Genomic DNA, 26,749 nt, shown 5'->3' on the forward strand with positions numbered 1-26,749 from the left:
TATCCAACGAGTATCTAAAAATTAATGATAAAGGATAAGCTACAGATACTGCAGTATTTTTTAACATACTGTGACTAATCCCATCATGGCCTACAGCTTTGTATATAGATAAAGATTTAAGTATGTCGATTATGTCATTGAGTTCAAATTGTATGTCTGATATAGTAGCGTCCGTCCTAAGTTCGACCCCTGGCTCGTCGATGTTTGTATCGTCAATAGTAGAAATGGAAACAAAGTAATCATTTAGTATATTAGCTTTATCTACATCTGTCATTACAAGATCTCCGTTATTATTTACAAGGGGTGGTATAGTATTAACAGTTTCAGTAGATTTTATTAATCTGCGGACAACTTTCCAAAAATTTCTAGGATTCGAATCAGAAAAACGGTCTAAAATACCATTTATGTCCGCATAGAACTGTTCTTTTATGTGCTTTTTTAGATTATTAACGTGATTACGTTCTCTCCGAAAATTCGTCAAGTTTCTTATAGAGCGATTAGATTTAAAAAAATTTAAAAGTCTGTCTCTTTTCCTTATTTCACGTCGAAGGTCAGAATTAAACCAAGGCTTGTCATTAGGTCGTATTGTAACAGTTTTCGTAGGAATGCACTCCTCAGCTATGTCCAAATATTTTTCTGTAAACTTAACACACGTCATCTGGGGAGTGCGAGGTAGAGAATAAATCAACCCAGTCTGTATCGTCAAGTTTACTATTAAAAAGTTCGTAATTAGCTTCATTGTAACATCTTATGGTTCGTTTAAACGTCCTGGTAATTACTGTGCCTACAGTCAGTTCTACAGTCGTCGCTTTATGGTCAGATACCTCATCGCCAATGTCAATTACGTCAGAAAAGTTAGAAGTACACGTGTCGGAGAGTAAAATGGGGTCAAGTAAGGTAGAGCTCGTGCGTCCTATGCGTGTCGGTTTGTCGATTACATTTGTTAGGTGAAAGGTGTGGATAATATCATACACAACGTGCGTGTTTCCTACAGTTAAAAGATCAACATTTATATCACCAACTAATACTATATTTGGGGTTTCCTGAATAGCAGTGTCTATAGAATTCTGTAGATGATTCCAAAAGGATTGTGCGATGTTAGGAGGCCTATACAGAGTACACAGAAGATATTTTTTATATGGAAAATTTATCTCCGTCCAAATAACCTCACCCACCTGAAATTCTAAGTCAACTCTACGACGGGTGCACAAGAGACTGGATGTAAATACTGCTATCCCCCCTCCCGGGGTTCCCCGGTCCTTGCGGTATAACTCGTAACCACCCAGGAGTATATCAGCGTCAGAAATAGAAGGATCAAGGTGAGTCTCGGTGACGCAAACAATATCATAATCAGAAGCCAAATTTTCTAAATGTGATAACTTATTTCTTAGACTACGAATATTCAAGTTACACTTGTATTAAAGATGGCGGTATGTTTGAACTGATATCTCCGTGTGTCTTGCTCGCTTTGGATTTTACTATTTATTGTCAAACAGTTGAAGTAATGTGCAGGTTTGTGGCTTGAATATTCATAATAGATGCCAGAATCATCGATTTACATGTGTTTTTTATCCGAGAAAAATTTTACCACTGCTAATACTGCCCGATGTGAATCGCATCGGGGCTTGCTACACTATCGGCAATGGGAGGGACTTCATACCCTGCCGGAGAGCAGTGTAGGCAGGGTATGAATATTCGTACTAACTGGAGAATGGTGATGAGGCTCGGCGCGGTGTTGTCTTTACGACTGTGCCTGGGATCGTTTCCGGGTCACAACATGTGGTGGCGCTCAGGTCTCTTAACAGTTTAGCTGTCCCTAAATGTGGCTCTCGATGTCCTTCAATGGACGATGTTTGGGAGCAGGAGGTTATCACAGTGGTGTGGATATCCTTTTTGTTAATAGTGAGCGATAATACAGCAGCACGGTGTCCGCTTTATCAATATACTGAAAGGAAAAAGTAATGCAATTTAGATATTGTCCCTTTTACGAGAAATAATTTTTTTTATAGAATGTAATAATGATGTAATTGAAAGATAGGGAAACAGTCTGTCGTCTGGGAATGTTTACCGATCTAGTTTTGATTTATGATATTTTATTTGCATATATGAAGCGGAACAGGAGTGTGTTTACATGAGTACTGATAAATTGCTGACACGACAGATTTAACAATAACTGAATGAAATTATTTACATCAAAGCGGTTACACGTATACACCGACGCATCAGAAATAAACAAATACACTAGAGTTCTCAAGAGTTTACTCTGATCCATATTCAAACGCCTCCGTCGATCAGGAACGGTCAAAGGGAGATAACTCGTTGACATTATCCACAATTTCGATGTATATAAAAATCATTGTGAAGTTTGACACTGTGAGAGGATTTTGTAAAGAACACATTGTCAGAGATAAAAATTGTTTTATGTATGAGCCAGGAATGAGGTTTTATCAAAAAGTAAAGTAGGGAACTAAACTATAGCAACTAACCGTTATACATATCTGTGATGTAAATGTCTGGCACACATTGTAAAATATTATAATAGTGTTTTAAATCTCAATTTTCTGTAGGCTCCAAGCAACCATCCGTCTCTCAGAAAAGTCAGCGATATTCGACCAAATACGATTCGATTTAGATATATTTCATACGAAAATGTTAGCAAATTATTTCTGGACAAGAAATTAAAATTTCTTAGGTAGGTAACATTTAAAAAAAGAAATTAGTATACATGTTGTATAATTTTATAACGAAAATTACACAGCTTGCCTCAATGGCATTACCTGATTATTACCAATCTAGAATTGGTTTCATTTGACGCTTTCCGTACACGAGTATTCAACATTTAATATCTATATTGATATTGCCTTTCATTCTGTAACTTGGGGAGATCGATACACAGGCAAAATTCCTTCACGTGAAATTCACAGGAAATATTCCACGTGAAATTCGAATTTCACTTGAGGGAATTTTGCCTATGTACCGAGAATTCTGATTTATTCATCCGTAATCAACTCAACTCGCCAAAATATTGCCGTAAAAAATGAGTTATCGGTTACGAACTTAACGATTTTCATTTGCTTTAAGTGAGAACATTTAGTAAATTTTCTATAATGGGAGGGACAACCAGGGAGAAATCGACGAGTTTTGGTAAAACTTGGGTGTGAAATGGTTTTAATCTTTATGGAAACTTAATTCCCCTTTAATAGCAAATTGATACAATATTGAATATTTGCTTAAATTGTTTTTACCTGGAGTAGCGATTCCATTTAAGAATAATTCATGGAAAGTTGAGGCAAACAAATATGGAGATTATAGATATGGAGAGTATTCATTATTCAAGCGCATCTGAAAAAGATTTAACAAATCTTGAAACTGAGGGATTTGTATTTGTGAAAGGGCCGAAATATTAAGGTACGGACCGTTAAAGCGACATGATAAGATAACGAAAACTTGGAGTCGCTGTTTAGTATCCTGACATTTAGATATAGCCAAAGGTTTCGATAATTTGATATGATATATGATATATATGTATATTGTTTGGTTGTATAAAAATGGTATCCATTATGATCATATGATGCTATTTCTCAATTTATAAAACATGTAATGTGGAAAGGGCGTTAGTAATGTTGTAATAATTTGTGTTTAATCCTTTATGCGTTTGAAGTAAATAAAATGTTTAAAAATAAACAAAACAAAACAAAAAACAAAAAACCCACTATAATCACCGTTCGCTCGCTACGAAAAAACGGCCTAAATATTGCCTCGAGGGCAAGGAGCAATCTCGCGGGTTGTCGTTTGTTTCGCTCCACAAAGCGAAGGAACGAGAATTAGAACAAATAATAATCGGGACTAAATGTCAGACAGGTAAAACGGGATAGTTTGCTATAAATTTCTTAATATTTTTCAACCTTTATAACCCCAATAAACATTCGAAGTCTAATGTAATGCAAAACTAATTAATAAAATTTGTTAAAACATGTAAAAATAAGATACACTCATATTCCATATTTGGTATAGATAGTTGAATTTGTTATTTTCGCTGTAGAGTACTACTTGACAAACACGCCGATAAAACTGGTATAACAAGAATTATACTGGATTACCTGCCTTAGTACCATTTCTCTCCGCTAGGCGGCGTTTATGAATATTCGTGCAATTTTCGAAGCGAAGCCTGGTATGGCCATCTTCGCTAGCCAAGGCTTCTGATTACGTTACACTCCACGAACCCTTGGCAGATATAGGCGTCAGTTCTGGCCCTCTAGCGGTGATTCGAAATTACCACCCTTCACGCATGAAATTTTCGACCAATCAAAACAAGCGTTACCGATTTACTTCATCGGTGATGTTTACAAACACACATCGAGGTTTGGTGTCATTTCGATGAGATATGTGATCAATGACTTATATGAATTGGTCAAACACTGCGAATGTTCCCCCAAAGATTGTGATTTTTGTATTTAGGTAAAATGCCATGACATAGTCGGCAATGTAGCTCTGTACTGGGTGCCGCATTTTTTGTTTACTGCGAAACCAAGCCAGAATGTAAAACGCGATTTGATTGGGTGCCTAAGCAATATTCGATTACTGCCTAGGCAAAAATATTTAATTATGACATCCTTCCCGCGCCATAGCCTGGCGGATAGTACAGCAAGAATGTTGTTGTGGGACTTCGATATCGTAAAAATAGCACGACATCTATGACTTCATGATTGGTTAATGAGAAGATGACGTCAAAAAGCTTGATGAAATCCAAGGGAGAAAAGTATAAATCTTCAATGATCTCGGCTTCCATTTGGCACGTTCAGTCGCCCTCCTTGCTCCCCTTCCTTGTTCATTACTCCTCCTCCTCATCTTTAAAACCTCCTTATTCTGAACATTTGAAGTACTTTGGTCTTTAAGAAACCAATGTGATATTCACGTGCAAAATATATGTCAAGTTTTGCATGGAAACAGCTTACTGTAAGAAATTGTGTGAAAGAAAAACTTAGCGTAGAAGCTTGTGCTTAGTGTTAGAGTTTATGTGAGAGGAAAACTCACTTAAAGAGATTGTGTTAAAGAGAAACTCGGCGTAAGAGTTTGCGTGAAGGAAAAATTCAGTGTAAGAGTTTATGTTAAAGAAGTTTTTTTTTTTTAGATTTTCAATATGAAAGGAATATGTAACTTTTATTAATTCAATTTTCACAAGAGACATATTCAGTGGATGAGTTTTGAATAAAACAGAAATTCTGTCGTAAAAGTTTTCTTTGTATTAAATCGAATTCAAATATTGGGAATTTTCTTTGAGACAGAAATTCACTGTAATATTTTCAAAACGAAAAAGACTCCCATGTATTAAAACGTAGAAGTGACATGTTGTAGATGCTGGTATACGGATGGTATTACAACAAAACAAACAAACAACAAAGTAAACAAACAAACAAACAAAACATCTTTGCTGCAGAAGTCTTTATTCTGAACCTTATCAAATACAATACTCGTCAGAAGTAATGTTCGACTAAAAAAAAAAGTTTGGTAGCAATTACTTCCGTGTCATTTGAATTGTATTTAAGAATTGAGGGGAAATATTGTTGGTCTTTATTTTACTTTATGATAATTAACGGTCAGTGTAAACAAAAAAAGAATTTAGAGACTCGTGTTGTTGTTTTCTTCAATCGTACAGTTATAGTCTCGTAATCCAGACCTCGACCAAATCACCGCCATGTTTTCGTAAATTCGACGATCGGCTGCCGAACACCGGCTTTCGATCTCCGCTCCGGTATCTTGGTAGAAGTTATTCATTACCCTAAAAAAGTTCAAATGAGACAAAATAAAGAAAAATAAAATATCAGATCGACAAATATATTTTTGGGCTGTCCTTAAATGTACAAAATAAAGAAGAAAAAAAATCAGATCAACAAATATATTTTGCGGACTGTCCTTAAATGTACGAAATAAGGAAAAACAAATGTTCCGATCAACAAATATATTTTGCGGACTGTCCTTAAATGTACGAAATAAAGAAAAACAAAAGTTCAGATAAACAAATATATTTTGCGGGCTGTCCTTAAATGAACGAAATAAAGAAAAACAAAAGTTCAGATCAACAAATGTATTTTTGGGCTGTCCTTGAATGTATACGAAATAAAGAAAACGAAGTCAGAATGATTATACTGAAATGATATCATTTCAATATCTCGATTTCCTTTTGTTTCCTTAACCAAGATTTGTGATTAGATTAAATGGGTTTTTTTCATATCCTGTTATACCTTGGAAAATTAGAGGTTGTATATTATTGCAAAACAATTATATTTAAGCATTGATGTCATTTTTTTAGTTTCATTGGTATACACGGTTTCGTACAGTTTACAAACAATGTTTTACATACCCCTATGAAACTATCAAATAATTGACATCAACGCTTATAATTAATTTTTTTAAATTGATTTTCAAAATTAAAACATATTTTATGTACAATTGAACTGATCTTATAACGGATTCTTTTTCACAAATCAATACACAATGTCAATGGCCGTATTGTGACGTCACATATTTCGCGCCATTCTCGTATTTTTTTGTATTTTTTTTTTTCGGAAAAATGCCTCAACCAATCAGAATGCCGCGTTCTGCGTAAAAAATACTGGACAATTAATTGTATTTATATTTTAATTCTAGATATATTGTAATTACCAGCGAACACAGGGAATGTCCCCCCACGAAAGATCTACACTTTTGTACAATACGGGCAATAGTTTGTGATATTGATCAGAACGGAAGCTTTTGTACTAAACCAAAGTGTTACTGCGAATATGTTTTAGAAAAAGGTCACACGACCTTTGACCTAAAGAATCTTACCTGCACATCATCAAAGCGATATTTGAAGGCTCCTGGTCTGGCCAATCCCTGATTGTTTTAACCGAATGTGAAAACCCATAAGATGACAAAATCAGTTGTAACTGGACCTCGAAGTTGTTGATACATGGAAGAATGGACAGTACAGCTGGAAAAGTGATAATAATTATAATAATATAGGTATAATTCAAGGTGAATAGTACATTCTAAACCCTTTTACTGACACCTAATGTTACACTGCAACAATCTTGGAGGGACCCGACAATTTTCCGGATATGACATGAAAAGCTGTCTCCGGTAAGGCATAAATGAATTTATTTTAAACATAGTCTTTGTTTTGTGTCCCGTCATATAGATTGCATGTTCAACAGATGAATGCTTCAGACGCTTGAGCATTTAAAGCCGTACACGTTGTTATCAGAGGCGGATTCCAAGCGTCGCTTTGACGTATAAAAAGATGGCGTCAAAATCACGACGTGTCATCATTTGCGTTCATGTAAGAATTGCATTGTTGTCCAATATGGTTATTAGCAAAACATAAATCCATCTTAAGATGCAAAGTAGCACAGACAACGTAACAGATCCTGGAAGCGGTTTCAAAGCGATTTTCCTTACTGGGTTCCGCCATCTTGAATATCTTAGTATGAGAAACCACAACACACTGTGAGGAAAATAAGGATAAATTTTCGATATTGTTTGTTTACGGTTGATATCCCTTCGCTTACCTAAACAACGTAAACTTCATAAAACCGCGTACAACATTGAAATGACAACAAATTTGAGACAAGACAATCTCAATATCTTGTCACCATGCTTTTTTATTATTATTAATTCACGTCATTTATTCTCATCCTTTTATAAAAAAAAGTTATCCATTTCGATATCAAGTTACCTGATCTGCCTGGCTCAACACACATGTATCGATACATGTTGGTTGTAGATTTAACAATCTCCGTCACAATGGGACAGTCGGCATAATCTCCCTGATAATAGCAGCCTACTGACGACTTCATATACCTGTTGAATTACACACACAAATGAAATATATTGAAATATTTCACGAGAGAGAGAGAGAGAGAGGGAGAGAGAGACAGAGACAGAGAGAGAGACAGAGAGAGAGACAGAGAGACAGAGAGAGGGAGAGAGAGAGAGAGAGAGAGAGACAGAGAGAGAGACAGAGAGAGAGAGAGAGAGAGAGAGAGACACACAGAGAGACAGAGAGAGAGAGAGAGAGACAGAGAGACAGAGAGACAGACAGAGAGAGAGAGACAGAGAGAGAGTTCATAAAAGTGTTATTTTCTCAGGGGTTTTCACAACAACCAAAGTCACATGGGGACGGATGTTCAGAAGGTTCAGACCGTCTGAAGGGGGGGGGGGGGGGGGGGGGGGGGGGGGGGTACTGTCACGGCTTGGGGGGAGGGGGGGGGGGGGGGGCTACCATCCCACACAAAGGGATAAAGTGGGAGATGTTAGGAGGAAAACAGTTGTCTATTAGGATTATTATACGATTCCACAGTTAGTTGCCTCTTACGAATCCTCTAATGGGGACAGTTGGTGTAATTCTAACTACAGAAATTAATTTCTGTGAAACACTGATATTTTGATAATGTACTTATGTGTTATATTGGCATAACGAAGACCGGAAATACGATTACAGCAATGCTCACCATACCTGCACATTTTCTTTAAGAAACCAGGGGAAATGTAGAAGCCCTTCGTGATGGACCCCAAAAGTGCAGGGGGCGGACTCTGCATAGCACATATGTAAAATTCATTGCACGGCATGTTGGAGTGCTCTATATGAATTTCCGCATCGGTAACCACCTCGCTGTCGATGTTGTCAGCCGGTAAATTGGTAGTTTCTTCACTTCCGGTGCCAACGTTGTCTTGGTGTTCAAATACATCCTCGACGTTATTTCCGCCGGTATAATCTCGGATTGAAGAAGCTGGCAATAAAGATAATCATTAATTAATATTGGTCAAAATTAGTCGAATGACCTTAATTGGATCTATGCAAGTCTGGTTCTTTCTCTTCTTTTCCCATCTTTCTCCTCTACTTCCTAATCATTTGGAAAAAAAGAACATGTATAATTAATGAAAATTTGAGGAAGAACTAATTAGCAGTAACAAACAAATATCCAAGATGGCTGCCTATTGGCCATTTTCGTATATTTTTCAGATCAGTCTCAAACTTCAACGGCAAAATCAAGATGTCCTCCTTTCGAATTTTGTTTTGATATATATTTCTTGATCAATCTCAAAATTTAATGGCCACAGGTAGGAGGCAAAAAGTAACCTGCATATGAAATCCGAGAAAGATTCATATCATGAAGAACTTTCTGGGAAATAATTATAATAACTTTCAGCTGTAAAGAGGGAAACTTACATATCAAATTTGAGTAAACGTATTCTGATGCCTCTATGTCTTCGACTGTCAAAATCTACCGCATGTCGGCCATTTTGTTTTGCAGATCAGAATCAGAATTGAAAACAACAAGATAGATAAATACCCTTTCAGTACTTCTTAGGGAACTGTGATAACTCATTTAAATTGTAAAGAGTCTAACTTACGCATCAAATTTGAAAAATATTCCCCACGTGCCTCTCAGGAAATAGCAAAAAGAAAATTCTAATGTCGAAATCCAAGCTGGCTGCCTGTCGATCATTTTGTTTTCCGTATGCTCTTTAAAATTGAATGGGCACAACTAAGGGACCAAGGGGAACGTACATTGGAAGTTTGAGAAATAACCTTCATATAATTCAAAAGAAACAGCGAACCTTGGACAAAGGGCTATTCGAAAAGTCCACCATCGCCAAATGGTGAGTTAAAACATAAGCGTCCTCCAAACCTGCTGAAGGAAAGGTGTTCACGACGATGTTCTGGCACAAATCTAACCAATAACTTCTAATAGCGGTTTCCAGAGCGAGAACTGTCCACCTCGTACAGAAAAGATCCTTCTGTAGATATTCGGTCAAGAATAAGCGCAATAAAGCCGGCCCTGAGGTTATACGTAGACCACTATTAGGAGGTATATTTATAATATGAAAACTTAGACGAACAGCTAAAATATCAATGTAAACAAATTCAACAGAACACCGCTACGAGGGACGTCATAACAATAACAGAATAAGGCACTATCAGGACCAGGAAACATCTTCAAAACCTACACTTAAACTTGTTATAGGACAGACGGTTCCATAACAGAGGTATACTCTCCCACGTTATATTCATATCTGCAAGGCGAGTCCCCGATCTGGTTAATACTGACATTTTCTAACAATGGTCGTGGTATTTTTAAGGTAAATGTTTATTTACTGTTCCCGTATTGTTACGTTTATTTATCAAGCATGTTCTTAAACCCAGACTCGCGTGTAGAACGGTGTATAATGTACTGTTAAAACACAGTCAACATAGAGCTGAATAACTACTCCAGAAATACGTAGTGACGTGTAACATTTCGTCATGTCCTACGGCAATTAGTATTTATAACAATTTCGTTATTCCGTATTGAATGCACGAGGGACTACACATATCAAAAGAAAGAATAGTTTCCTTGGTTTTTCTTTTCACGAAAACAAAGAAAAGACATACGGTATTCCTTTTTTTATCGTCGCAGCGAATTTGTGGACATAATGTAGAGTTATGATGTTGATACATATATAAAAGGAGCAAAGAATGACTTGTGTTCACAGCACAATGACTTGTGCACACAGCGCAATGATTCGTGCTCACATTACAATGACTGGAGCACACAGCTCAATGACTTGTGCTCACAGCGCAATGATTAGTACTCACACCACAATTATTAGTACTTACACCATGATAACTCGTGCTTTAGATCATTATGACTTAGTGTACGGTAGTATGCCCACAGCTTGCAAAATGATGTTCAATTCTTACGTTTGCCTCAAACAAATCGTTGAAATACGGTACGAAGAAACTAAAAGTCGGGATGTGTGGCGACGTTGGCAATACGGCAGCTGTGGAAGTATATATAGGGAACAACTAACCAATTGAAAAAATAGATTTTTGAAGCATCCTCTATGTATAGAAAGTTAAGTCAATGATAAAATGTCTGGCAGCCACTGATTGGCCAGTATGTCATGAAGTAAGAAAATAGATATGTATCCTGATAGGTAACTATCCATAAGAAATGTTGACATAAATTTCGTAAGTCCGATTGATTTTCCCCCCAAAAGTTTCATGTAATAATAATAAACAGGTAAACATTTAAGATTTTTGAGAATTTTTATTGCGAAATTCACCCATTTACAAAATGGCTACCCTGGAGAAAATTTGAGCTGAAGGACACAACTTTTTTTTTTTTTTTAGGTGTTATATCAGACCCTTAACGTTTGTTATAAACCATAATTGTCATATTGAATTCAAGAACTTGAATGAGATAGTCTATGGGAAAACAATTGGTTGGTTGGTCCCTATAATCTAGTTCTAGTGAAACTACGCAGATACACCAATACGAGATATCGTTCCCTCAACACAACCACACGCAATCACAATAAAACTTTGATACACAAAATAAAAGATGTTTGCTTCAAAGCTGTCCGTAATTTCTGAGATATGAACAAAAAAAAACTGTCTCTTAGTACTTACGACTTCAAATGATGTCAGAACAAAATTGAAGAACATTGTGTATTTGAAAGAAAAAGTACCGGTATCCTACCTGAAATGCTTCCTGCTATGACAGCCAGTAACAGGACGAGGGGAGACATGATGTATCCTCGGGGTCGAAGTGATGAATATGGCGAAGACCTGTAATGTACGTCGTATTCATGTGAACACATAATGAACCTTAATGAGCCAATTATTGACATATTTTCCCTAATTGACTTCAAAGTGGAACTTTGATATTTGTAATAGTAATCTGACATGAGCTTACTCTCTAAAATGTAGGTAAATTACACAGGGTTTTTATATGTATATTGGGGCAATAATTGTTGAAATAGACAACTAAAATCGGACTGTCAGCTCGCATATTGTATTTGTGACATTTAAATGTCATATAATACTTGTCATAATACGTTAATTTTCTTAAATATGTATATATAATATGTATAAAAATATGAAAATAAAAAAAAATCCATTTGGAGTGATATGATCAATCCGATTTCAACAAAATGAATCAGTAGTTCTGCGATGGTCAAGTCACGCGCTGTAACAGCTGGTGGCTAGGGAGGCCGTTACGTTATCACTCGCTTTACGCTGAAAGATAAAAATCATTTTAACAAATATATATCTGTATCTATATATATATAAAGAGCACTAAAAGATTTCAACTATTATGATTATGTTGCTCATCATTATTTTCCATGTCTTTCCTTTATGAAATTGTGTGGAAGTGAGTGTGAAAGGTGTGCTGTTTAGACTATGTATAATTATTATACCTATCTGCAACCGGTCTATGGAAAAGACTTATATAGGGTAATCCTGTTGTCTGATCCTATTATTTCATATATATAAATATTTAAAAAAAAAAAAAAAAAAAAAAACTTAACAAATGATAATAATATACATAAATAATATTTAAATTTCTAATATAATTAGGTTTATTGATTGTATGTATATTGAACATGTATTTGTTATATTTGGAATAATAAAATAATTTTTGAATTGAATTGAATATCTGTATCTATTTCATTAGGATGTTTTACATTTTATCTCACAGCTTAAGATATGATAAAGCACTGAAGAAAATAAGTAAAAATAAATGGCAATCTTCTCCAAAGAAACAAAAACAAATCAAAAGTATTTACGTAACGAAATGGTTCCATTTTACCTTTACAACCAGAGAGCTAAACCCTTGGATTTTGAAGGTGGAACAATATTGGTTATAGTTTTTGACGATAATTTTTTTATGTAAACTACATATCAAACAGAAACTAGAGAGGGCAGCCTGACACATGGAACTAAATTCGTGGTGTCTTTACGTCAGGGTGTGCTGTTTAGATATGAATAACAAAACACGGTTTAAGCGAAATTATCACCATAACTGTGCACCGTCTTATGGTGATAAGTAATGTGAATATTGATATTGTTTTTATATTTTGCAGAAATTTATGTTAAAATGCTAGGAGATACCAACGCTTTTGCCAAGACATTAAGTGATGTTTTCAAAATCAACGCGTTCAACGAATGTACCTTATCTAGACATACTGTACTTACTGTGAGTACGATTTCCTTACATGGACAATTATATGTATATAATCGAGTAAATTAGAAGATATTTATCTTATAGTCTCTGTTTAAAATGAGGTCTCCATAAAAACGTTAAAAACTACCAATATTGTTCCACTTTCAAAATCCAAGGGTATAGTCTTGGGATATAAAGGTAGAATATAGAGATGAAACCCATTCGTTACGGAAATAGATTTTTTTTTCTTTTGACGACTTTGGAGAAGATGGACAGTTTTATTTGGTTTAATCAGTATTTATTTGTTCAAAATGATAATAAGACAATACATAAACAGAGAATAACAGAGAATTAGGAAAGAAGTACTTACGTACTTATATTAATCCGTCTTCTCTCTTGTGACAGGCATGACAAACAGAAAAGATGTCATGGTGAGCCACAGACTGTAGATGGCTCAACATGACCCGAGGTCTGTAGGTAAGTGTTGTAAAACCAGCAGAGAAAAGGTCATACTGTCGTAATAATAGTGAAAACAATAATAATAGTAGTATCAATAAGTAAGATGATAACATTAACAATAATGTAGTTGAAGAGGAGAGAAAACATTGGAACCAGAAGAGGTAGAAGGTTTGGTGGAGGGTGGAAGTGGTGGAATAAAGTAGTAGTAGAGTACATCAAATTCGTAATTTGACCAGAAGTACAGAAAGGATTTTCAATCATTTTTTACGAAATAGGTGATCTCGAAGAGAGCTACATTTAAAACGAAGTCTGGCATGATAAATTTGACCCAATCGTTTCTAGTAAAATAGTGCATGGGAATTTTCATTTTCCAGAGTTGAGATTAAGTTTCAAAAATGAAATGGAAGGATTAACTTTTATATTAGGAGGCAAATTATTCCATAAGTTAATAGTAAGAGGAAAGAAAGAGTTAATATAAAACGTGGTTCTGGCCTGTAGATTAGCAATATTTTGAGATTGGCGTGTATCATGATCATGCATTTCATTCATTCGATTAGGTAGCATTTCTGACAAATAGCTGGATGTCAGTCCTTGAATGATTTTATGAAGCTGGATAATTTCATGTTTGCGTCTTCTTTCCCACAATGGATCTATTCCAGTTTCCAGACATTTCATTTGTTTCAGTTATTTATCATATTTAAAACTGTAAGGTAGAATAGATGTGATTGTGATGAATTAGATACAGATATATATATTTATTATAGTGATTTTATCTTTCAGCGTAAAACGTGTGATGATGAGTAACAGCCTACCTAGTCACCGGCAGCTACAGCGCGTGACTTGACCATGGAAGAACTACTAATTCATTTCGTAATGTCATTTATTGGCCAATGGAAAGATGTGAGAGGAAAATTGATTAATCATATCACTTCAAATGGATATTTCCGTTTCATTGAAAAGACTATATGTCATGACTCTTAAATTTACATATTTCATGATCATTCTTATTTCCATATTATCATACACATATATATATACGCGAGGAAAAGTATTTTGACAACTATTATATAACACTTAAATGTCAAAAATAAAAACATGTAAGTGGTCAGATTAAAGTCGTTTATTTCAACAATGATTGCTCCCAAAATTATATAAAAAAAAAAGCTGCATCATTTTTCTACATTTTAGAGATTAAAATCATGTCAGACCACTTCAAATATCAAAGTTCTACTTTAAAGTCAATTAGGGAAAATATGTCAACAATTGTGTCATTATGGTATATTGTGTGTTCACATGAATACGATGTACATGACTTGTCTTCGCAATAATCATCACTTCGACCCCGAGGATACAACATGTCTCCCCTGGTCCTGTTACTGGTTCTCATAGCAGGAAGCATTTCAGGTAGGATAGTCCTTTCTAATATACTTAGATTTTGTTTTGACATCATTTGAAGTTATGAGTTCTAAGGGATTGTTTTTAGATATTTTTTTCTTAATTGGGGAGAATTACGGGATTTCTTTGGTGCGGAACGCTTTCGTTTTATTCCATGCATTCACATATTTATTGATGTGGATACAAGGCATCGTATTGTGAGCGTGCTATGTTAGGGCATGCGCATGAGCTTTTATGTTGTGAGCATGAGATGTCTTTTTGTGAGCAGGAGTTCTTATGATGTGAGCACGAGATTTTATGTTGTGAGCACGACATTGTATGGTATGAGCACGAGCTATGGTGTTGTGAGCACGAATCGTTATGCTGTTATCATAAGTTAATGATGATAACGAGTTACTATGTTGTGAGCAAGATTTATGAACATCGTACTGTTAGCACGAGTAATTGTGCTGTGAGCACGAATTATTGTGTTCCAAGCACTAATCATTGTGTTTAAGCACAAGTCATTGCGCTGTGAGCACGAGTTATTATTTACTCCTTTTATATATGTATCAACATCTTAACTCTACATTATGTCCATATAACGCTGCGATGATAAATTGACTGCTGTCTGCGTTTTCTTTGTTTTCGTGAAAAGACAAAACCAAGGAAAATATTCTTTCTTTTGGCATGTGTAGTCCCTCGTTCATCCAATACGTAATAACGAAACTGTTGTCAATGCTCATTGTCATAGGACACGACGAAATGTCACATGTTATTACGAGTTTCTGGAGCAGTTATTCAGCTCTGTATGGACTGTGTTTTAATTAAACCGTAACGTTATACCCCATTATTAGTCTGAATTTATGAACATGATTTATAAATAAACGAAACCATACGGGAACAAATAATAAACATTTACCTTAAAACATCATGACTATTGTTAGAAAAAACGTCAGTATTATCAACGCTCTGATCGAAAAGAGTATGATGACGTCACGAAACAATCGGACAGTGTGATGACAGGTCGTGTTCAGATTAATTAAACCGTATTTGCAATCGTCAATGTTCTTATCTGCGTGAATAGAACATTTGTGTATTTAAACAAAACTTAAATGGTCTTAATTCGGCCTTTAATTTATACGTGTCCTTTGATTAGGCCTGAGGATAGTGTTAATGACAACCATGAAGCGTCGGTAATTTCCGTATTTTCATCTTTACGGAAACATCCGACGGTTCCCGATCTGTTGCATGAGGTTCCCAAGCAGGTCGACTCTTCTTCTTCTTTTTCTTCTTCAGAAATGTCCAGCTCGGGGCTCACCTTGCAGCGCTGAAGTCGAGCTTCTTTTGGGCGTGACCGTTAGTTAGTTAGTTAGTTCATCATTCGCATGGGTGTTTTATTGAATTTGGTTATTTGGTTACATTTATATTTTTGTGTCTTGAGTAATGGAAATGTATTAATATTTAAACTTGATGTGTTTGTTCTCCGTGATCCTGCAATTTTCATGGTTAACTTTAAGACTGCTCTGAAAAATAAACCAAAATGTCCGATAGGCAACAATCTTGGGTATTCGTTGAAGATTGTTATCACTAATTAAGTCTCCATCAAAGTTCCATTCAGTATAAGAAAGATCAGTCTTACATAGATACCATCAAGGTCATTCGATGGCAGGCGTAAATATCTATCTGGGGTTTATATGTCACCTCTTCCATAGAGAAACTGAGCGCAGGGGTTAAACTTATGCAGTACATCTCGGTTGTTGAGCCCGGCATGGCATTTCGGGGCTACAATTATGTTAGTGACTTCATAGATTGTAAAGGTCTGTCAGCTATTAAACTATCCAGTGTGACATCGATAAAGAGTATTGAGGACTACCACCTATGAAACATATTTTTCCTGAATAATAGTTAGAAATTTAAAGGTTTTCTGGACACACAATTGCCATGAAGGATTGCTATTTCCGCAAATGGAATGAGAAAAATGTAATACTTATATCCCTATTATTTAATTAGATATGACGGCAGAAATATAATTATACATTTAGAAAGTGAAGTATTTATAAGCCCACTGACATTCGACAGGCGCATTATGGTCAAGTGTCTGCGTCCGTTCTTCCGTCCGGGGGCCGCGATAACTCGAGTAGAACGCAAGTTTAACGTTGAAAATTGACCCGGGTAACTTTTCAACGTTGAATATTGACCCTGAATGCCGTTGAAAATTGAACCATCGGCGCATTCTTTACTTCGACCCATGGAATATGGACTCCGTTTAAAACTGACCCAATTACAGATGGTTTATCATTTCGTAACTATACCCGCCCTGTCGAATCGATTATTATGGCCAAATCGATCACACCAAATGTCAAGGTCAAGCGACGAGTCATTCATTTATCGATTTCATTTATGTGGAGCAGGGTGCAAGATGTTTTCACTAACCAACAAGCGATTTTTTTAATGTCGTGTAGCTCGACATACGACATGCAACATTCAGAAATTGAATGATATACAGTTCAACTTACGACAGTCAACAAAAAATGTAATCACTGGCTATCGAGGCTTTGCAGGTCAACATACGGCATTCAAAATTCAGACATTGTAGAGCGCGATATGCGACATTCAGATTTTGAATGTTGTGCAGCTCGACATTCGACATTCAATTATGGCAAGCTAGGTTGTGACAATGTTGATCCGTTATTTTACCAAATTATATATATTTTGTGATATATCTTGTAAATCTTTTTAAGAAAATTATGATATATCTCATTTATTATAAGATATCTTATATAATTTATTTATAAATCCTGGATCGACGTTGCTCCGTGAATAGATGACATATTCGCTTGCCATACTCAAATGTAATCACTGGTCAAAGAGGAAACTTTTGAATGTCGTGCAGCTCGACATAATATATGCATTGCCGTTTTCTGATATCAAAAATATTTCCTGAAATCAGATACATGTAATAGTTGCTTTATACCTAAACATATGTTTTTGATTTTTGATTTTTCAACAACATACCCCAGTTCAACGGCATTCAGGGTCAATATTCAGGGTTGAAAACTGACCAGGGTCATTTTTCATCGAGGGTCCATTTTCACCGGCCACATAACGGGACGGTTTGTGTTGTCCTTGTTTCGTCCTTGGGTAAGAAACCTTTACAGTTACACTGGATGACATACGATTGGCCTCTCGAATGTTTAGTGAAGTAGTCACCAACTACTATAAAATGTCTATGGCAGTTCACGGGGTGATAAAACCAGCAAACTTATTTTGGCATAGAAGTTCATGTGGGGTCTTGCAAAGACAATACAGATTAGATTTACGAAAATAATTTTGATGTTTAAATTTTTTTTGTCATGTTTGAAACTTAACTTAACCAGCAATTTCTCGGTTAAAGATTTGATGCAAGTTTCAAATCATGTATCAGTTTGTGCTGCTCATCTTCATATAACTTGTCCGACTACGAGACTAATATTGATCATTAGTAAAAAATGAATATCTTTATTACCAGCTTCTAAAATCCGAGATTATACCGGCGGAAATAGCATCGAGGATGTATTTGAACACCAAGACAGCGCTGGTCCCGGAAGTGAAGAGATTACCAACATACCGGCTGACAACATCGACAGCGAGGTGATTACCGATACGGACATCGATACAGAGCAAGCCAACATGCAGTGCAATGCATTTTACACATGTGCGATGCAGAATCCGCCCCCTGCACCTTTGGGGTCCATCACGAAAGGCTTCTACATTTCCCCTGGATTCTTAAAGAAAATATGCAGGTATAGTGAACATTGCTGTAATAGCATTTCTGGTTCTCGTTATGCCAATATATGTAACACTCTAGGGAATGGACACTATATGCCCTTACCAACTGTAGGTGGGCGTTACCGACTCATAACTGCTAACTTGCGTATAAATATAACAGTAAAGAAATAGCAACAGTTTTCTTCCTAATATATCCATTGACACTGTCTCATATTTGGCGGTCTTTTGTTGAAAGTTTGACACTTTGTGAAAGGGTTTAACAGTTGTTGTTCCTTTCTTTTACTGTCTGCTCCCTCTTGCTTTGTTTTGTTTTCTTCTGTGGGTGTAGTTGATAGAAAATAATTCTATCTCTGTGTCTCGTAAAATGTTATCAGATAGTTTTCATTCTTGCGTGTTATTTGACAGGTATATGAAGACATCAGTAGCCTGCTATTATCAAGGAGAGTATGCCGACTGTCCAATTGTGACGGGGAATGTTAAAACTATGACCAACATGTATCGATACATGTGTGTTGAGCCAGGCAGATCAGGTACCTTTAACTAAAATGGCTAACGTGTTATAAATGAATGATAATAAATTGACGTAAATTAACTCCATTTATAATCTTATTGTACAAACGGCATGATTGCAAGATATTGAGATTGTCTTGTCTCAAATTTGTTGCTATTTCAATGTTATATACGGTTTTATAAAGTTTACGTGTAGGTAAGAGAAGGGATATCAACCGAAAACACTCAATTTCGGAATTTTATCCTCATCTTCCTCAGTGTGTTGTGGTTTCTCATACTAAGATATTCAAGATGGCGGAGACCTGTACGGAAAGCGAAACAGCTACAAGGACTGGTCAAATGGTTCATGCTTCTTTGTATATTGAGATGGAGATGTATATCGCTTATAACCATATTAAACATCAATGCAATTCTTACATGAACGCAAATGATGACATGTGGTGATTTGGACGCCATCTTCGTATACGTCAAAGCGACGCTTGAAAGTCCACCTCAGATAATACCATGTACGGCTTTGAGTAAAAGCGCTCAAGCGACTGACACATTTTCAATTGGACATGTAATATGTAGATGTTTTATTACGAGACACAAAAACAAAACAAAATATACTGAGATTAAATTAAAGTAAGCCTTTACCGGAGATAGGTTTTCATGTCATCTTATCCGGAACAATTATGTAGTTAAGGGGTTTAGAATGTACTACTTACCTTGAATGATACCTATATTATTATTATCATTATTAACACTTTTCCAGCTGTGCTGTCTATGCTTCCATGTATCAACAACTACGAGGTCCAGTTTCAACTGATTTTGTCATCTTACGGGTGGTCACATTCGGTTAAAACAATCATGGATTGGCCAGACCAAGAACCTTCTAATATCGCTTTGATGATGTGCAGGTAAGATTCTTCAGGTCAAAGGTCGTGTGATATACTTCTAAAATATATTCACACTTACACTTTGGTTCAAAGCAAATTTTCTATTCTGATATCTCACACTGCTGTGTACGATGTACTTCCGTAGGGGAGACATTTCCTGTGTTCGCTGGCAATTGCAATATAGTTAAAATTCGAACGTTTCCCGCTTGACTGATTCTAAATACGTAATTGTTTTGTAACGATATGCCACCCATCCATTTCTGATTTTACAAATGTAAAAAAAAAATATAATGTAGGTTATGAAAAAAAGAAGGTTGACATATTATTTAATCACAAAATTTAGTTACGAAAGTAAAAGGAAATCGAAATCTGATGTCTGTTTTTCTTTATTTCCTACAGTTAAGGACAGTCTACAAAATGATATTATGTTTGTTGATCTGAACTTTTGTTTTTCTTTATTTCGTACATTCAAGGACAGTCTACAAAATATGTTTGTTGATCTGAACTTTTGTTTTTCTTTATTTCGTACATTCAATGACAGTCTACAAAATATGTTTGTTGATCTGAACTTTTGTTTTGTTTTTCTTTACTTCGTACATTTAAGGACAGTTAATAAAATGTGTTTGTTGATCTGAACTACTGTTTTGTTTTTCTTTACTTCGTACATTCAATGACAGTCTACAAAATATGTTTGTTGTTCTGAACTTTTGTTTTTCTTTACTTCGTACATTTAAGGACAGTTAATAACATATTTTTGTTTATCTGAAATTTTGTTTTTTCGTTACTTCGTACATTTAAGAACAGACCACAAAATATATTTATAGCATCGCACTGTTTATTTCAGGGCAACGAGGAACTTCTACTACGATACTGGTTCGGAGATTGAACACCAATGTTCGGCAGTCGATCGTCGCGTTTACGAACATATGATAGTGGTTTGGTCGCGGTTTGATCTACGAAGATTTAACTGTACCCTTGAAGAAAACAACAACACAAGTCTCTAAAAGTCTGTTTTTACTAACAATGACCTTTAATGCTCTATACAAAGTAAGATAAAAGCTACAAGTGTATTTTTTTTTAATTCTTAAAATACAATTCAAATTATTCAAAGTATTGTATTTGCTAAGGTTCAGATTAAATTATTCAGCAGCAACGAGTTTTGGTTCTTGGTTTTTTTCGTATTACATTTTACACTGAATTTCTATCAGAAAGAAAACTCTTTTAACTGAATTTTCTGTTTTGGTATAAAAAAAATTACATTGCATATGTTTCTTTCCGAAAATGGAATAAAAAAACAGCTACGTGGATATTCTATTCATAATGAAAATCTTAAGAAAATAATACCTCTTCACATAAACTCTTCCACTGAATTTCTCATTCACGTAATCTTACGTTCCTTTCGCACAAACTCTTAAGTTGAGCCTATTCCCTGCAAAACTTGACATATATTTTTTCACGTGAATATCTAAGATCCTATGACTTTAATAACAACATGTTTGTTTCTTGAAGTTCAAATCAGCAAAAATCTTAGGAATGAGTTTTTCGAATTTCCAGAACAATGAGCAAAGACGAGTAGGACGGATAATGAACAGGAAAGGAGAGTGTGTGTGTGTGTGTGTGTGTGTGTGTGGGGGGGGGGGGGGGGGGGGGGGGGGGGGGGGGGGGGGGGGGGGGAGTGAGCTTACCAGATGGAAGGTTTTAGATAAAAGAGAGATATTACCATTATAAATAGACACAGCTTAAAACGAGTGATGATGTAACTGCCTCCCTAGCCACCAGCAACTATATCGCGTGACTTGACCATGCAAAAACTACGAATTCATTTCGTAATGTCATTTATTGACCAATAGAAATATATGTGAGGAAAATGGATTAAGTCACTTTAAATGGATACTTCCATTTCATTGAAAAGACTATACGTCATAATTAACATATTTTATGATTATTTTTATTTACATATTACATATAAACATAAAAAATAACGTATTTTGACGAGGATTATATAACATTTAAATGTCAAAATAAAAAGATGTGTTAGCTGTCAAATTTTAGTTGTTTATTTCAACAATTATTGCCCCAAAATTATACAAAAAACTACATAATTTACCTAAACTTTAGAGAGTAAAAGCATGTCCGATTATTTCAAATATCAAAGTCCCACTTAAGAATAAAATTGGGAAAATATTTTAATAATTGCATCATTATGTTCCGTTATATGTGCATATGAATACATATTACATTGTTCGTCTTCCCCATATGCATCACTTCTCCCCGAGGATACAGCATGTCTCCCCTTGTCCTGTTACTGGCTGTCATAGCAGGAAGCATTTCAGGTAAGATACCGATAGTCCTTCTTTTAAATATACTTCTGAATGTATTTCGTTTCGACATATCATTTGAAGTCATAAGTTCTAAGGGACAGAGTTTTTAATTCTTTAATTTCAGAGATTTGATATAAACTTCATTTCATTCCAATATGTATATTACAAATGTTTACAACAATAAAGTAAAAATATACAGGAATAGGATCCAGAAACAAGTTTTTAAAAAATATATATATTAATCCGTTTCCAAACGGAGATTTACGGGACTGGTTTAGCGTAAAACACTTGTTTTATTTCGTGTATCCATGTTTTATCTTGAGTACGTGTAGTTATGTTGTGAATATGAGATATAGCGTCGTTAGAACGAATAACACAGATGTATTATGTTGTTAGCACGAGCTAAATGTATTAAGTTGTGGGCACGTGTTACATAAACGTGGTATGTTGTGAGCACGAGATGTTATGTTGTAAGTACGATTTTGATGTTGTGATTACGATTTATATCGATGTGGGCACTAATCATTGTGCTATGAGCATTAATCATTGCACTGTAAGCACTAATCATTGATCTGTGAGCACATGTCATTGCGTTGTAAGTTATTCTTTACTCCTTTTACATATACATGTACCCAAATCATCACTCTGCATTAATTCCGAAAAAAGGATGCGACGATAAATTGACTGTTATCTGTGTTTTCTTTGTTTTCGTGAAAAGACAAAAACCCAAGAAAAATATTAGATTAAACATAGCGGCTGACATAATGTAATACATGTGGAAGTTATTGTCTTTATGATCCCGTCGAAATTCGTATTATGGTCGGATGCTCCTAAACAATGTCGGTTTTTTGTTTCTCGGGGAAACTGAGAAACGGGTTGGTCTGTGCTGCTGTTAGTGTGTCCTTGGGCAAGACACATTACCCTTATCGCTCTGGATGCCATGCGACGGCCGTCCTGTATTTTGTCCAGTGAGGTAGTCACACTTCTACAAAATCACTCTGACAGAGCACGGGGCAATACATCCAACAAACAAACAAACTGGTTCGTTTCTTCAGTGGTCTACAGTTCAGTCAGATAATGTGTTAGTGTCCTCATCTTTAGCATTGATGCTCTTATAGGATCGAACAAAGACAGTTTGGATTTTATTTGGAAAAATATGTTTGGAACTTAACTTTTTTGCATAAAGTTTCAAACCATGCATCCATTTGTGGTGCTCTTCTTCACATATCTTGTCCGACTACGAGACTAATATTAATCAATATTCAAAAATAAATATCTTTATTGCCAGCTTCAACAATACGAGATTATATCGACGGAAATAACATCGAGGATGTATTTGATCACCAAGAAAACGCTGGCCCCGGAAGTGAAGAAATAACCAATTTACCGGCTGACAACATCGACAGCGAGATGGTTACCGATACGGACATCGGTACAGATCAAGCCAACATGCAGTGCAATGAATTTTACATATGCATGTTCGCAAATCCGCCCCCTCAACCTTTGGGGTCATTCACGGAAGGCTTCACCTTTTCCTCTGGATACTTAAGGGAAACGTGCAGGTATGATGGGCACTGTAGTATTCGCATTTCCGGTACTCGTTATGCCAAAAATGCTCCATGAATTCGTTATCAAAATGTCAGTGTTTCACAGAGATAAATTGCTGTAGTTTTAATTACACCAACTGTCCCCATTAGAGGATTCGTAAGAGGCAACTAAATTTGGAAACCTATCTCTTCCTAATAGACAACTGTTTTCCTCCTAACAACATCTCTCTTTACACTGCCTTATTTTTGTCACTGTATGGAAGGATATGGTGGCCCCCGCCCTGACAATAGTTCTCTTGTTTCCCCTTTCTGTTTGCCCGTTTCTTCCGCTTGTTTTCTTTTTAGATATGTCTTTCACACCCGTCCTCATACGACCCTGGCTGTTGCGAAGATATGATCTATAATGTATTTATATCAATCTTACCGATTAGTCAAGTTCACTCAAGTAAAAGTATCACTAGTGAAAATAATATACTTTTATGAATCATTTCTCTCTCTCTCTCGTGAATTGTTAAAAGTTTAAAATATTTTTCATTCTTGTGTGTAATTTGACAGGCATCTGGAGTCGTCAATAGCCTGTTATTATCAGGGAGATTATGCCGCCTGTCCCACGCTGATGGAGAGTGTTAGAACTATGACCAACATGTATGATTACATTTGTGATGCGCCAGGCAGATCAGGTACCTTTAAATCAAAATGGCTAACGTTTCATAAGTAGATGATAATAAATGACATGAATTAAATAAATAATCAAATTGTTCAAATGGTATGGTGATATCGAGATCGTCTTGTCTCAAATGTGTTGTTACGTTTTGGTAAGCAATCGTAAACACACAATATCGGAATTGTATCCTAATTGTCTTCACAGTGTGTTGTGTTGTCTCGCTCTAAGATATTCAAGATGGCGGAGCCCTGTACAGATAGTAAAACCGCTTCCAGGACTGGTTACGTGGTTCATACTGCTGTTTATTTAGATGAACATTTACATTTTACTAATAACCATATCTGACAACAATTCAATGCTTACATGAACGCAAATGACGACACTTGGTGATTTTATATAAGTCAAAGCGACGCTTGGAAGTCCACCTCAGATAACACCGTGTACGGCCCTGAATAAAGCACTCAAGCGACTACAAATTTTATCACTTGGTCATATAATCTATAGATGATTTATAACAAGACACAAAAACCAAGAATATGCTTAGATTAGATTAAATTAAACCTTTACCGGAGATAAATTTTATGTCATATTATCCGGAAAATTAGCTGGGTCCATGAAATTGTTGTAATGTTACAGTAAAGAGGTTTAGAAAGTACTCTTACCTTGAATGATACTTATATTATTATTATTAACACTTTTTCAGCTGTACTGTCCATTTTTCAATGTATCAATAACTTCGAGCTCCAGCTGCCATTGATGATGATGTCTTTCGGGTTGTCACATTCGATCAGGACAATTATGGATTGGCCCGACCAGGAGCCTACAAATATCGCGCTGATGATGTGCAGGTAAGATTATTCAGGTCAAAGGTCATGGGAAATGTTCCTAAAATATATTCATAGTTACACATTTGTTACCAGCTTACGTTTACCTCCCTTCTTAAAGATAGCGCAGAGAGTCGAGCTTTCTTCCAATCGTCTTGTAGTGTTCCTGTTGAAAGTGATTTGTTAGACATATTGGTAAATGGACCTAATATTGATGCAGCAGTGTTTTTGAGAAACATTGGATGGAGTTCGTCCAATTCAGGCGACTTTTCTGGTTTAAGATCTAGACTAGTAAGTATTTCAAACACCATCTCGACGTTGACTTTAAGCATTGGCATTTCCTCGGTTATCACCTGTTGTTTTTGTTGAGGTGTTTTTGCCCTGTCTCTTCTTTCACAAACACGCTACTGAAAAACTTTGAGAGTACATCAGCTTTTCATATATCCTACGAGACATTAGGTGAGTTTTTATCTTTTGGATTTGAATAAAGGTCTCCGATGTCTGACTTTGATGTTGAGTTAGATTCAAATCGGCTTTAGGGTCTGTTTTGGCCTGTCTGCAATGCTGTGCTCATACTTTTTCCTTGGTTTACAAGTTTGGTTTATTTTTTCTTACTTTGTTTCTGGCCTTTCTGGTCCTTATTATCGAGTTCTTTCTTCCATGTATTTGCTTCTTGAAGCTTTTCTAAACAATAAGTTCCTTTTTAATGGCTTCCCACGTGACTTGGTTTGCTGGAAAGCTGTGTCTGTTGTTCCTACCAACTGTGATCATTTTTGTCGGTACATATTTATCTTCTATTTCCTTTAATATTATTTTTCTTTATTTCGTACATTTAAGGACAGCCCGCAAAATATATTTGTTGATCTGAACTTCTGTTTTTCTTTATATCGTACATTTAAGGACAACCCAAAAAAGATATTTGTTGATCTGAACTTTTGTTTTCTTTATATCGTACATTTAAGGACAACCCACAAAATATATTTGTTGATCTGAACTTTTGTTTTTCTTTATTTCGTACATATAAGGACAGCCCATAAATGTATTTGTCTCATCTGAACTTTTTATGACAGGGTGGCACAGAGCTTCTACCAAGAGTCCGGAGCGGAGATTGAACGCCAATGTTCGGAAGTCGATCGTGGAACTTTCGAACATATCTTCGTGATATGGTCGCAGTCTCCGCTACAAAGGTTTAACTGCACGATTGGAGAAAACAACAACACAAGTCTCTAAAAGTCTGTTTTTACTAACAATGACTTTTAATACTCTTCATATAGTAAAATAAAAGCCAAGAGGTTTATTTTCAATTCTTAAAATACAATTCAAATGAAACGGATGTAATAGCTACCAAACTTGTTTTTGAGTCGAACATTACTTCTGACGAGTATTGTATTTGTTAAGGTTCCGAATAAATGCTTCAGCAGCAACGA

General features: G+C 35.7%; 3 protein-coding genes across 3 annotated transcripts; 2 read left to right on the forward strand and 1 right to left on the reverse strand.

Annotated features, from left to right (window-relative positions):
* Nucleotides 1-5,425: 5,425 nt before the first annotated feature.
* On the reverse strand, nucleotides 5,426-11,601 carry LOC117337878. The gene is made up of 5 exons (XM_033899021.1): nucleotides 11,508-11,601; nucleotides 8,498-8,771; nucleotides 7,718-7,842; nucleotides 6,829-6,973; nucleotides 5,426-5,779 (listed from the first exon to the last, which is right to left on the reverse strand). The coding sequence occupies exons 1-5, from the start codon at nucleotides 11,554-11,556 to the stop codon at nucleotides 5,620-5,622; spliced, it is 753 nt and encodes a 250-aa protein (XP_033754912.1). The 5' UTR covers nucleotides 11,557-11,601; the 3' UTR covers nucleotides 5,426-5,619.
* A 2,672-nt stretch (nucleotides 11,602-14,273) lies between these two features.
* LOC117337912 lies at nucleotides 14,274-21,122 on the forward strand. Its single transcript, XM_033899059.1, has 5 exons — nucleotides 14,274-14,837; nucleotides 18,319-18,592; nucleotides 18,984-19,108; nucleotides 19,843-19,987; nucleotides 20,811-21,122. The coding sequence occupies exons 1-5, from the start codon at nucleotides 14,789-14,791 to the stop codon at nucleotides 20,968-20,970; spliced, it is 753 nt and encodes a 250-aa protein (XP_033754950.1). The 5' UTR covers nucleotides 14,274-14,788; the 3' UTR covers nucleotides 20,971-21,122.
* Nucleotides 21,123-22,166: 1,044 nt separating this feature from the next.
* On the forward strand, nucleotides 22,167-26,749 carry LOC117337902. The gene is made up of 5 exons (XM_033899048.1): nucleotides 22,167-22,299; nucleotides 23,576-23,849; nucleotides 24,390-24,514; nucleotides 25,202-25,346; nucleotides 26,393-26,749. Exons 1-5 carry the CDS (start codon nucleotides 22,251-22,253, stop codon nucleotides 26,550-26,552), a joined length of 753 nt encoding a protein of 250 aa, XP_033754939.1. The 5' UTR covers nucleotides 22,167-22,250; the 3' UTR covers nucleotides 26,553-26,749.

The sequence above is a fragment of the Pecten maximus genome, chromosome 1 (assembly GCF_902652985.1).
Source record: "Pecten maximus chromosome 1, xPecMax1.1, whole genome shotgun sequence".
NCBI lineage: Eukaryota > Metazoa > Mollusca > Bivalvia > Pectinida > Pectinidae > Pecten > Pecten maximus.